The 13,378-nt window shown below is 38.4% G+C and overlaps 1 protein-coding gene, 1 long non-coding RNA gene and 1 other non-coding gene across 5 annotated transcripts; all 3 read right to left on the bottom strand.

The window, feature by feature from the left end:
* Positions 1-1,275: 1,275 nt before the first annotated feature.
* On the bottom strand, positions 1,276-4,337 carry LOC148790135 (uncharacterized). Its single transcript, XR_016078249.1, has 3 exons — positions 4,218-4,337; positions 2,535-2,615; positions 1,276-1,594 (listed from the first exon to the last, which is right to left on the bottom strand). It is a non-coding gene; the product is annotated as an uncharacterized LOC148790135 (long non-coding RNA).
* A 410-nt stretch (positions 4,338-4,747) lies between these two features.
* TRNAC-GCA (transfer RNA cysteine (anticodon GCA)) lies at positions 4,748-4,819 on the bottom strand. The gene has a single exon. It is a non-coding gene; the product is annotated as a tRNA-Cys (tRNA).
* Positions 4,820-4,942: 123 nt separating this feature from the next.
* On the bottom strand, positions 4,943-13,062 carry LOC104613441 (uncharacterized). 3 transcript variants are annotated; one of them, XM_088891177.1, is made up of 7 exons: positions 12,737-13,062; positions 12,166-12,403; positions 10,379-10,433; positions 10,171-10,239; positions 9,710-10,056; positions 6,930-7,062; positions 4,943-6,776 (listed from the first exon to the last, which is right to left on the bottom strand). In XM_088891177.1, exons 3-7 carry the CDS (start codon positions 10,413-10,415, stop codon positions 6,763-6,765), a joined length of 600 nt encoding a protein of 199 aa, XP_088747303.1. In that variant the 5' UTR covers positions 10,416-10,433; positions 12,166-12,403; positions 12,737-13,062; the 3' UTR covers positions 4,943-6,762. The 3 variants fall into 3 exon arrangements, with proteins under 3 accessions (XP_088747303.1, XP_010279564.1, XP_088747302.1); XM_010281262.2 differs by having other exon boundaries at positions 4,943-7,062; positions 12,737-13,060; XM_088891176.1 differs by having other exon boundaries at positions 4,943-7,062; positions 12,182-12,403; positions 12,737-13,060.
* Between the last annotated feature and the right edge of the window lie 316 nt (positions 13,063-13,378).

The raw sequence follows: 13,378 nt of genomic DNA, 5'->3' as shown, positions 1-13,378 counted from the left end.
GATCTTTGATTTACACTGTGTTAACCACATCCCCTCTACGCTCTAATTCATTAATTATTTCCTGTCGTCACATCTTTAAATTCAAATCTCTAAGCCTATGCATCTTTAACTTTTTTGTATGATACTGATGTGTAAAAAATATAAATCCGGGTCACCCACATAAGAAACAAAAATCTCATCATAACATTGCACTATAAATGTTAACATTACATGGGTTTTGAGTTTTAACTATTAACCCAAATTTAATCACTTTAAAATTAATATTTTTAAGTGTTAATGAATTGAAATTTAAATCAGTATCCTAAGATATTCGTGCATATTTTAATCATTCTTCCATTTCTCAACCTTCCCTAAAGGAGGATTCCATCAAGCAATGTCCGGGATCATGTTTCTATGAGGAGGATTCCATCAAGCAATGTCCTCATGTCTAGCCCCCCAAAAGGAGCCGGCATCTGCTCCTCACAAATGGGCGCCTCACAGGCACATTCATCATGCATTGGGAATATCTCCCATAAATAATAACTAATAAGTACGGGAGATGTTCCCAATGCATGGTAGGATGTGCGCATGAGGTGCCAGGTGTGAGGAGCAGATCTGGTCTCCCCCCGAAAGGCAAAATAAAAATATATGTGAAGTAGCATGGGTCCTACTCCAGCTCTAACCATATTATTTGGTTCATACCCTTCTCATCACAAATCAAATCCCATCAGTCTACTAATTCTAGGCCCCATAAAGATTGTTTTTTAATTACAAATCAAACCTAATTTAGTGTCCTAGCCCACCCTAAATGATTCTTTGGGAAGGGGGGTAAAGACCAGCCTAAATGATTCAAGTCTGACATACTAGGCCGGCCCAAACTAGTACAGGTAGGGACTGACCATTTCTGGGCAACCTAGCCTTGAGGCCCGGTGCGGCACGCATACATTAGCCCGGCCCACGATCACCCCTATTAACTAGTTTGAACTTTGGATTTAAAGAAATTCTTATCGGTGGGTCACACATGGCTAAATAATTCCTGTTATGAATGGCAATATTCCATATCAACGATGGGAGGTGATGTGTTGGCTCAGTTTGGAAAGAGTACAAATACAAATTTGTAGAGTGCAAAACCATGTATTTTGTATGTGTTTGCACTGTACATATTTGTATTAGTACTCCTAAACTGAGCCTAATTGTGTATTAATCATTAGGAAGGAATCAATGAACAAACCAGACAAACTCAAGATCACATTGCATTACCACACTACACCCTGAATTATGTAGCCATGATCTCAATGAAGAAGAAAGCTAAATGTCTATGAATTGACACTCTTTCCCTCAAACACAAACATAGAGACATTTGACCAAAACAACTATTCTTCTGGTTTCTCAAAATTTTCAGCCAATAATGCATTATACTCATTGTGAAGCCTGTTATATTGCTCTTTCAGGGTTCTGAAAGCCACCTTCTTTGCCTCAGGGATTTCTTGCATGCTATCCCTTAAACGAAGTTCCATTGATTCAACTTCACGCTTCAGATCTTCAATCATGGTTTCCTTGTCCTCCAACTGTTTCTGTAGCCTTTCCAACTCGGACAACTTTCTGTTCGAATTTCCTAGCAGAGATTTGTATGTAGCATTACTAGTTTGTCAAAGAGGCCAAGAGAACAAGATAACAGTTCTAACATGGAAACAGTAGTGATGACAGTAGCACTAAAGCAAGCAGAACTGTTATCAGTCAGTTGTCATTTGTCAACAATAAAACCCCTTTGGTAGCTGAGATTACTAATGGAAAATGACTGTCTGGGCCAGCACATGGACTGCTCATATCTCTATGATATTCTGGGTACTGATCATAATTGGGTTGGACAGTTAGTACCCGGGTAATTAAGATAAAAGCAGAGCCTCAAAAGTTCCATACTTCATTGCTTAGGATCACATCATAAAGGGAACATTGGGACTATTTAACATGCATACGAAAAGACATGGAAAAGTCAAATACAGGACATGGGTTGAAGAAGTGAGACAAGATTTTGGTTTAGTTGGGTTGGAATTGTTGGATAAGACTCAAGCTAGTTCTGGGGTTAAATGGGTTTAAGCAGAAAGCTATGTTTTGGCTTAAATAGCATGTCTTTTTGCAAAGTAAAGCTTGATCCTGTGTGAGTGTGTGTGGCTTGATAGACTTAGATCCTGGCCAAATTCTTCTAGGACACCAAAATCAAGTGTTCCTCTTGAGAGTTAACAGTAGTGCTTTCTACTATCAAAGACCAAAGGAATTGAAGATCCAAAGTTAAGAAGAAGAAAAAAGAAAATGCCAAAACAGCTTTCCTCCTTTGCCACCTGGCAATGAGGCCCTTGGGTAGAACATATCACATGCATAGAGGATTAAGGAACGGTGACGTGGCAAACACCTGGCCCCATGTTACCACCCCTTCTGAGATAATGGAGTATTTCGTGGAAACCACCCCTCTTCCTGGACAATGTTAAGCATTGCGCTTATTTTTAATCAGACTAAGTTTGTGTGTGTGTGTATGAGAGAGAGAGAGAGAGAGAGACCTGGAAGTGGAAGTGGAAGATCTATTGAGGTTGAGATTTTGCCCTCCATTGCAGTGTTCCGGGTTCCAACCTAGTGAAATCCTGAAACAAAAGACTCAGAAGAGTTCAGTTTAGTTGTATATATATAGTTAGAGAAGGGTATATCCTTTGAAATTATGGAAAAACCAATTTGTTCTTCATGGTTCATACAGTACTGCCCCTGTTTGTCGGTGCGGGTTCAAGGGATTAGATGGCTTTAAGTTTTTTACATGCCTACATGGTATTGTGATCCAGTGATGTGATGTTTAGGACCCATCGACATGGGATTCATACGTACCTGATCTGCTTGTTACTTCTCTTTTGAGTTTTAACATTAGTTGGATTATGGGTGAGCCAGATCCAATGACCTGGTCTTTGAGAGTGAAAAATGCCAGTCAGACCTGGTTGGACCAGAGTGCTGAAACCTGTTTGGGTACTTCCTGTTAACTGGTATTAAATGAAACGGATTGGTAAAATAGTAGATATAAGATGACATTTTTGTTGGTGAATTAGACCGGTGATTTCAGCACCTCTAAAGCTTGAGATTTGTGTACTTTTAGTTTTCTAATTAGACCAAGCCATGCTCCTTCGAGGTCAGGAAATTCTAGTATTCTACGGCCAAATTTGGTCTGTGTAATTATTTCTCCTGCCTAGAGATGCATCTGAGGTGAAGCCAATCCCAAAACCCCAAAAAAATTAGAATAGAATCAGCAAGTTGGATTAATATAAAATCCTAAAGCTTTTAGGTTGAATGATTACTTGACATGGTATCAGAGTTTGTTTGATAAAGTGATCTTCAATCTCCCCTTGCCCACATTATAATTAATTAAAATTCAGTAAAAGGTATAAGTGGGCTTATGTTTGTTTAAACTTCAAGCCTAATAGGCTCTTGCGCAGAAGGCGTGTCAGAGAATAAAAACTTATCTAAGGACCTCAAGCTCTTAGAGGAATGATTCCTTCACAAGCCCAACCTAACCCTGATGTATCAATACACTTATAAATCATCATCAAAGCCTTATGGTCATGGATCAATACACTTATAATTGGAGAAGTGTATATTGTATATAATCTATGTAATGATTTATATACATATAATTATATTTATGTTAGAGGAAAGGGAGAAACGAGGTATAGAATGACTGTATAATGTTGCTATTATATGGGTTTAACCCAAATCTAACCCGACCAACCCAATTTCATGGTTGCGGTTGAATTACAGTTGAGAATCTTAATTAAGGTTTGGGTTAGGTTTTAACACATGAGAGCATACAAAGATTCAACTCAACCCAAGTCAAGTTGGTCCTATTTGCAGAACTTCTGCTGCCTAGCTATTTACTTCATACACACATGGTCGGGTCTCGACTCTCGATATAAATGGCCTGACCCACAGCTAGGAAATGCATAAATGAAGCGAGTGGTTTGGCCAGATTAAGCAACCAGATGTCCTCTTGGTTACCAGTGGTCAAACCACCATGAGGTCTAGTCTGGAGCTCGGGACCAGTCTGGGTTGCCAATTTCAAGTAAGGTCTGAAGACATGTCTATCTGAAGTATTCCACCGGCCAACCCAGAACTGGTGGTTTATCTACGCAAATCATGCACCAAAATATAAGCCAATCACAAAATTAACTTGGCAAATCTTAGAGATGAAAAACAATCTCACATACCTTGTTTTTGTCAATCACCTTCTCTCTCTCTCTGCTTCTGCTGCTGCTGCTGCTGCTCTGCATCAGCACTCAGTCCATGAGTCCACTGTGGGTTCTGAAACCATATTAATAAGGTGTTAATACGCTGTAGCAAGTAGCGGAGCAGCAGTTCAGAGAAACTGAAAAAGAGAAGGTGATCAGAGAATCTTCCTTCCAAGGAAACCCAATCAATTCTGTACGTTTTAGTACAGAGATTTGTTGTTCCATTAACGTGAAAGTGTCTTTCTGATGTCCTCGTGTTGAAGTACTCTGGTGCATGCGGAATCAGAATAAAAAGAAAAAGAAAGGTCAATGGTTTCCGAACCAAACAGCTTGAGATTAGTACGGCCTCTGTGTGTGTCAGGGGGCTTCATTCACTCGATCATAATCGTTTCTGATGTTAACCATTATACCCGATCCGACAACACTGGAGGCCCATTTATGTGACAGAGTTGATTGAATGACCAGTCACGAAAAAAGAGGAAAAACAAAAAATATATTGAAAACTTCTAAGGGCCCAACCGGGTTCGAACCGGTGACCTCTTGATCTGCAGTCAAATGCTCTACCACTGAGCTATGGACCCAACGAGGTGTTAATTCATATCTTATTAATTACTTGTTTATGAGATCCTTGATTATGGGCTTAATGAAGTGTTTCTGGATCATAGAACTGTGAATAATAACTTATAAGTACGGGAGATGTTCCATGGTAGGATGTGCGTGTGAAGCGCATGTGAGGAGCAGATCCGGTCTCCATCCCAATATGTATTAGAAACATCTCCAGTGATGTGAGGTCGGTGTGAAGAGCAGAACCGGATTCATTAGTTCAACCATCCCATCGGGAAATGTAAATCCGGTTATACAACTCCACCGCCGAATTCTGTTATGTTGCTGAGATAGACTCAATCCACCATCGATTTCTGTTACAGAGATGGATTCGAAGTATGGAATCCGAAACCCAGAGAATTTGTCCCTTCGTTTTGCCAACAGTTCCGACTTCCGGGTAGGTTGGACGGGGCTGCACCATCTCTGTATTCCAACTTCATCCAGCCATGAGGTCAATAACCAGCTCTTCAGGAGTTTAATTTGTAGAGATCATTCAATTGCTTTAATTTGCAGCCATTTTGTCATCCCTTCAGTATCCAATGTTCCAATGGCTGTGTTTGGTTGCACTACAAATTCCATTTGCACTCATGTGGATGTATAAGAGTGCAAAGGATTAGTGAAAATTCTGCTTTATTTTTTGTTTCATATTTGATTTTTTTTTATTTGTGAAAAGTAAAATAGGAAGTATAATAAAGTAATTTCCACTTTAAATGAAAAGGAATGTAGGAGAGGAGGGTTATCTGTCTAGAAAACATAAGATAGGATACAAGATGATGCAGTCCCCACTTTCTATGAGAAAGAATAGAAGTGGGAGAAGGTGGTGCAAATTTTGTATCAGTTTTGGGATGGAAAATTTATATTGTCAGTGAGTGCATACGAGACAAAATGTGTAAATTTTTTATCAGGTAGGAATGGAGTCATAATTACAAACAAACAAAAGCCAAAACTGAATTAGGTACAAATTTTGCACCCAGTCAGGATATGCGAAGCAAAATGAAACCTCTGTCCTTCTGGCAACCCCAGAATATGCGCCATTGACAACAGAACGTATCCAAATATTTAGACATTTTCACTTGTCAATTACAAATTTGTATCCCGTAGAAACACACACTCACACAATTCAATTTGGTATGTATTCATCATCTTCCGGCATCATAGAAGTTGACTTATTCAACAGCTAAGGATGGTCTAAGAGGACCGAAAAGATCGGACATTTGATAAGCACTTGTATATGGTATACCTGATGTATTCATTACAACTTTACAAGAGGAGTATGACGCTGTATGATGCAAAGAGGACAAGGAGGAGAACAAAAATGCATGAACTGAACATGGTATATCAACCCAGATAACCCATTTTTCTGAGATAATCGATGAGACTAGCTTTTGACAGTTTTGAATAGCGCTTTAATCCTTGATGCTTTGCATATTTCTTCAACTGGTTTACCGTCAATGAGTTTGGGTCATTAACTCCAGGAACAGACAATGGCCCAGTGTTGGCATTAGGTTCTTCTTCCTCTCCTCTGGGTGGAAAAATTGCACACTTACTTCTCTTAACCTGTGATATTGACGGTCGATTTAAGCTGATCTTGCTACCACTGTGTGCCACACAATTGAGCATTTCGGCCACAGAGGGAATTGGCTGGTCTGTTCTCCTAACCTTCTTACCAGGATATCTAGGATTTGACAGGTGGTAAGGAGGAATTCCGGGTCGTTTTTGCTTCCCTTCTGACTGTGAAAACATGGCAAAATTGCACTCTAAAGGAGGAACAAGAGCAGATACTTGGGCCATTATTTGTTCGGACTGTGATTTACTTTTCCATTCTCGCAACTCTAAAGACAATCTCACATTATCATCGTTGTCAGTAACAGTGGTCCCACATGCTTGCATCTCCTTTGCCTCTGACTTGATTGTTGTATCTTCAGTGAAGTGACCCTGTCAAGTTCAAGGGTGACCCTGAATCAGTATTGCCAGTAGTGACACAACCAGTTCTTTGGACCTTCACGGTTTCTGAATTATTATTCATTGTCACTATATCTGATTTCACAGGCAAATATAAATCAAAATTCTGCACTGTATGAAGATCACCAAGTTCATTGCCTTCTTCAACCGAGCAAGTCTGGGAATCTGAGTTGATTAGCCTTTTCACTGTATGAAGATCACCAAGATCACCAAGTTCATGAAAATCAGATCTGGAATCATTTACCGCAACATCTTCAGGCTGTTCATACAAGAAATATTAACCATTTCAGTTAATCAAGGCCCCTAAGCTTATCTGTGACATCTTCAACTATTATTAGCAAAGCAATTAATCACTCATTTATTGGAGGAGATAAACTGTTTCAGCTAATTGAAATCACTGTTTACAGCTTGCACCATATTTAACTTGCAGAATAAGTACTCATGTGAACAAAAGTTGCAAGTGTCCCTATGATACAGAACTCTTGAAGATGTGAAGTATGATTCATTATTGACAAGTGGTGGAAAATAGAATATGAGGGTTCTCTATTTCACTTTGACAATTTGCTAATTTGGATTGTCACATGGGTTTCATTCTTTTTCATAGGGCAGGGTCATACTTCCAGCACATGGAAAACCCCCTGCCCAAGAAATTTTTAATACAGGTACATGTCCGTCCCAAAGAGAATGGAGAAAATGTCAGAAACTTCTCCATTAATTACAACTTCAACTGGCAATGTGGTTGCTTTGTCTCTATTGAATCTGAAAACTTTAGAACAATGTTTTCTATAACCATAGATGCTTTTCCCTCTGTATTCAGAAAAGACTTGGTGATGGTTCAAAACTGATTATAATAGTTGTCAAGGTGATGATACCTAGGAGAAAGGCACTCATGGAGGGTTGCCTCATCCAAAAGCCTAGTTGTTTTTGTACAAGGCACCATATTCTATTTTTATATTTTGTGAGATTATAATATTACAACACACGTTATTATACTAAGTTATTCATTTTGTGGGTATATAATATTTTTATTATCTATAATAATTATAAATTCTTAGTTTTGCTTTCTTTCTCATCTTTCTTCTTATGAATATGTTGATTTTCTATGTTTTGATATGAAGTTTATACTTATTTGATTAAGATGATTGCTTGCTGCCATGAATCTTAGGGAGCTATCCTAGAATATAGGTTTTTTTGTTGAAAAAAATGCATCACCTAGGTGCCTCGGCACTCCCTATCACCTAGCTTTCCCTTGGCAGCTTGGCAACTATGCTGATGATCATTGTTCAGAGCAAAGTTTGTAATGGTTGTTTACAAGGTCAGGTCAGTTCCATTCCATTCAGGCTAGGTTTGGTTATAACATCAAACAAGCTAGTAAAGCAAATAAACATGGATAGTTAAACTTGAATTCAAGTTCTCAGTGGCTATACAATTTTCCAACTCTAGACCAAGCACTAGCATTGTTTGTACACCAATAAAGAAATAAAATTACAATATTATATAATGTAGAACAAAGTATCTGCAAGAACAAAATTTCTATATTTGCTTTAGCTGCCAATTTGAACAAGTTAGGCTCAGTTTTGGAAAGAGTGCAAATAGAAATATGTACAGTGCAAATAGCCAAATGTTTAGAAATACTGCATACCATGGTTTTCAAAACCGGATTGGACCGGACAGTTGGACTGGAAAAACCGGATTTTCCATAAAAACCGTTGATTTTGGTCAGCAAACCGCTGACTCGGGCGGTCAACCGTTCGAACGGTTTTGACCGGTTTTCATTTTTTTTTTAATTTTTTTGTCAGAACGGGCCGACCGTTCGGTTCGAACGGTTGGACTGTTCGACCCGGTAACCGGACCCCTGACCGGTTCGATCTCCGGGTCGGTTTTAAAAACCATGCTGCATACAAGGTTTTGTACTGAACATACTTGTATTTGCACTCTTTCCAAACTGAGACTTACAAATCATTCAGTGTGAATGACATGGACTCACTTCATTTATGGAAGAAAATATAAAAAAAATGAAGATAAGGGCACACATTAATAAAAACTTGTTAATTAATACTTGAGTTATAGACAGTGAACTGTTACAAGTTGAAAGGTCTAGAAAAGATAAGGGCAGGCCAAAATGAACATGGTTTAAAATAGTGAGAAATGAGGGCCCATAATTTAACAATGGACATGGCACTGAACAGAGTGTAATTGCAGAATGGGATTTATGTCACCAAGATGCCAACCCCATATAGTTGGGACAAGGCTTTGTTGAATTAAGTAACAAAAACAAAGCACGGTCATTCTCCGCAAATCTCATAAAATATTTCAATAGAAATCTATGAAATTCTAGCTTGTTAACTGGGTTTGCAGAACCTTTATTCAAACACAAGTTCCTAAAGCTTTAAGCATCTGCTTGCTTTTTTTGTTTTCATCTGCTTTTTTATTGGATTTCTTTTTCATCTACCTGCTATATAATTGAGAATATTTTCAACACAAACTTAGAACTGCATTCAACATACACTGGCTAGGGTATTTTTAACAGTCAAGTGCAAGTTATCATATCATTAAAGATTATAGCCCCAACATGACCCGTATTAGGAATCTTATGATGCCAATATCCAGCTTTATGTCAACAAAAGCAACTGGGACCAAGGAATCCTAAAACATTCTATAGAAAGTCTTGTATTCACCAAAGCAGAGAGAGAGAGAGAGAGATTGATTGTACACAAAATGAGATAGATAGCCAAACATATTTCTGATACACAAAATTTTAGGCTGATTTCCAGTAATTTCCACATATAAATGCAATCAAGAACAGTTTCAGTAGAGAAATAACAAGAAGAGACAGGGACACATGATGGCCAATTAGAATTTTGGATGTGGATAAATGAATGCTTTCAGAGCTTTAAGAGTCAAACCTGTTCATCTTTCTTATGGATATGATTTTTTAACAGAGGATTAATTATTTCAAGAATTCTCTTGGCAGGTTCTCTGTCCTGTGATGGAATACTATTATCATCCTTCCTCATTACTTCACCCTTTAGACACTGAATTGATAACTCTAGGAAATGGATCTTTTCTCTCAAAGCATTACAGCATATCTCAGAACAATCTTCGTGTTTATTTTGTTCGTTCCATTCTAGCTGGGTTTGAAGTATCACAAGATCTTCTTCCAACTCTTCAATTTCAGCATCTGCCTTTGATATCAATCTTCTCAATACTTCTAGACAACATTTCACATTCAAAGCATCTTCTTCAAGCAAGTCTTACCAAAAAAAAAAAAAACAAAATTATGAACCATTAGAAATAACAGTAGTGCAAGTGACAATAAGGGATTTAAATATGCAGATAATGAAGTAAACAAGTAAAACCAAATTACCTGCACCATAACCAATGTTGAAGTCATATTCCCATTCATGTCCCACATAATACATGTATTCTAGTTCATCTGAAGAGTCATTACATCATTGGAAACAACAGTATAAGGTATTATATACGGCAATTCATTCTTTCAAGCCACACTTTTGCTCAAAGATAATGGAAAAGAAAGGCACTTCAAGTAAAACATATAACTAAAATTAACAAACCTTGCTTCTCTGGTGGACTCTTGTTATCCAAATCCATAACTTTTTGCACCTTATCCTGAAAATGTCAATATCAATATCACCATACTATCATCAATTTAAGAGATGGGAATGTTACATATAATTGGCTAAAGATAGAAATTCGAGTTCCACTCAGAATCATGAGCTTTATTCATTTAGTTATCAAGGCTGAAATACTGCAGCCTTCCTATGAACCCACAAAAAGAAGAGAAAATTCTCTACTCTAAGAATTGAACAAATACTAGCATACTACTAAGGAATTTTTAGTAATTTCCTAGAATTTATCATTCCAATTACCATCATATCAGAGTATTCCTGGTCTCAGCTATCAGGATCAGCTTTATACCAGATGTACCGTTTCTTCTAAACCATACTAAATTTAGTACTATTAAGGAAGTACTCAGTGATTGTGTATGGTGGGATGAGCACATACTAACTGCCTAAGTGGGATCATGCAGAATGCTCATGCTCCAAAAAATAAAAAATGCATATTCCACCTGGAGACTGGGATGTCTGTTGACACCAGACCACCTTGCCTTGGTATTTTCCTTATTTTAACACATTATCATCTAACCCATCAATCTTGTTTGCGGATGATTAAGGGCCCATTTGGCGTGTCTTTTTGAGAAGATCTTGTAGCTCTGACAGTCAAAAGACGCATTGAGCTTTTGACATAAGATTTGGGCAGCCTGAAGACAGTTTGGCAGACACACGTCTTTCCATGCGTTTGCCTGCGTCTTTCCGCGCGAGATTAAAACACGAAAGACACGGGAAGCTTCAAATGAAGCTTCCCGAAATCAGCCCGAAATGGGCTTCTCGCATCTTTTCGGTGCACCGTCTTTTGGCGGCTAGATCTTCCGCAAGACAAACGGGAATAGACCGAAAATCAGTCTTCCTGGCTTGTAAACAGCCGAAAGACCGCGCGTTAAGACGCGCCAAATGGGCCCTAATTTTTTTTAGGCATTTTTTATTAGGAAGATTAGTACCTTGTACTTTGGGCCTAGTGCCACTTTGGTCCCTGAACTTTAAAACGCGACAATTTAGTACCTGAACTTTCAAAATGTGTCAATCCATTACCTGTCGTTAACCAACCGTTAAGTAACATTTGAAAAGACATAAATGCCCTTTGAGTGTCATCTAATTTTCTTTATCAACATCCACACTTTATAAAAATGAACAGTCTCAAATCCTTGCCTCTTCTATTCAAGAAAGTTGGGTCATATCTCAATGGGCATTTTGGTGACCCCAACTTTCTTGAACAGAAGAGGCAAGGATTTGAGACTGTTCATTTTTATCAACATGTGGATGGTTGATAAAGAAAATTAGATGACACTCAAAGGGCATTTGTGTCTTTTCAAATGTCACTTAACGGCTGGTCAACAGATTGGTTAACGATAGATACTGGATTGACACATTTTGAAAGTTCAGTTACTGAATTATCACGTTTTAAAGTTCGGGGACCAAAGTGGCCGTAGGCCCAAAGTACAGGGTACTAATTGGGAATTTTTTCTTTTCTATTTGACAATGATTGCCAATTTGAATGTTCAGTGAATACAAAAGGGTTTACGTTTTCTTATCAATGGAAAAAACTTGGTTAAGTAAAGTAATTCAAGATTTATGGAAGCGCATTAAATTATTGTGTTGAAAGGCTTTTATATCATCAATATCCAACTAACTACTGAACGCATTAGTGTAATGTCATCTCCCAACTACATTTTTTTATAAGTATCTCCTAAGTACAATGCAAGTCGGTAAAGCAAGTCGCTCACCTATTTTTTCCCTTACCTGGGAGCTGATCAATGCTGTGCTTCAAACCAAGAAATATGGACCAGAGCTACAGCGATTGCAACTCGTCTCAACCTTAATCAGCCGGGTGCCACTGTTTCGGGCCCATCATCTTGAATTCATAATTCAGCAGGTGTCATTCCGGAAGTCGTGATAGTTAACCCAGCCAATACGTAATAACAAAACGCTGACCACCTAAAGAATCGAACCCCCACTAATCACCTAAACATTGAAATGGTAGAAATAAAATCAGGTAGAATGAGTAACCGATGCAGGTTATATCAAAACTTGTAAAACCAATAAAACTGATAGAACTTCGAACTGCATACAGCAGCTTGCCCCGAAAAATTAAGAAGCAATAACGAAATGTAGCTCAAAGAACCAAAACAAGACTAGAAATTCACTGCGGACTCAATTGCAGACACCTCCTAACTTCCCAAGTGCAGAAAATAGCATCAAGTTGGAAACAACACGAGATTAATCTCGAAAATTCATAAAAAAGATAGAAAAGAAAAGCAAGAACGAAAATCTAAGCAAGAACGAGTAACACCATACCTTCACCTCTGCAAAGCCACGAAACGAGACGACAATCATGGAAAAGTGAGAATTCTTGCTTCAGAGTCCAAGAAAGCATCGGTTTCTATGGTTTGAAAGGCCTAAAATCTATCACAAAGAAAATCTGTGAGAGAGAAAGTCCGTTTAACGGAGCCGGAAAAGGGCGGCAACGAAAGCGACGAGTGTTCGGGCTTCAGCGCAGGAAAATGGCAATGTGTAAATCATTTCTTAGTGTCGGGTAATTTGCGCGCAGGAAACTTCAAACGTGCTTTTTATAGAAGGAGGTGAAGGTGTGAAGCTTCGTGCTTCACCACAAGACAACGTCCCACACCACATCTCCGTTCTGTATTGGGAACATCTCCCGAGTCCCGATGATGACATTATCATTTTTGGGACATTATACGGGACAATCTTGTGGGAGATTGATTTGATTTCCACCACCTGAACTGAACTGAGATTGTGGATTCACGTGTGAACACGTGATAGGATGGTCCGTTCCATCGTTGAATCTTGTCTTAATTGAGCCGAGTCATCAACTGACTCAGGAGGGTCTACTCTAGTGTCTTAATTGATACTGTTGCCATAAAGTACTTTTTTGCCATTATCGATTCTTAATTATCTTTCAACTCCCTTATTAATACT

The sequence above is a fragment of the Nelumbo nucifera genome, chromosome 7 (assembly GCF_055504915.1).
Source record: "Nelumbo nucifera cultivar China Antique chromosome 7, China Antique-T2T, whole genome shotgun sequence".
Classification (NCBI taxonomy): Eukaryota; Viridiplantae; Streptophyta; class Magnoliopsida; order Proteales; family Nelumbonaceae; genus Nelumbo; species Nelumbo nucifera.
This window is presented reverse-complemented; position numbering and strand designations above follow the sequence as displayed.

Coding starts and splice junctions, on each gene's coding strand:
- LOC104613441 (XM_010281262.2), bottom strand. CDS start 10,415: ATGGATTTGGATAACAAGAGTCCACCAGAGAAGCAAG. Junction 10,240..10,378: donor GAGTCCACCAGAGAAGCAAG/GTTTGTTAATTT, acceptor ATGACTCTTCAG/ATGAACTAGAATACATGTAT. Junction 10,057..10,170: donor CAACATTGGTTATGGTGCAG/GTAATTTGGTTT, acceptor TTTTTTGGTAAG/ACTTGCTTGAAGAAGATGCT.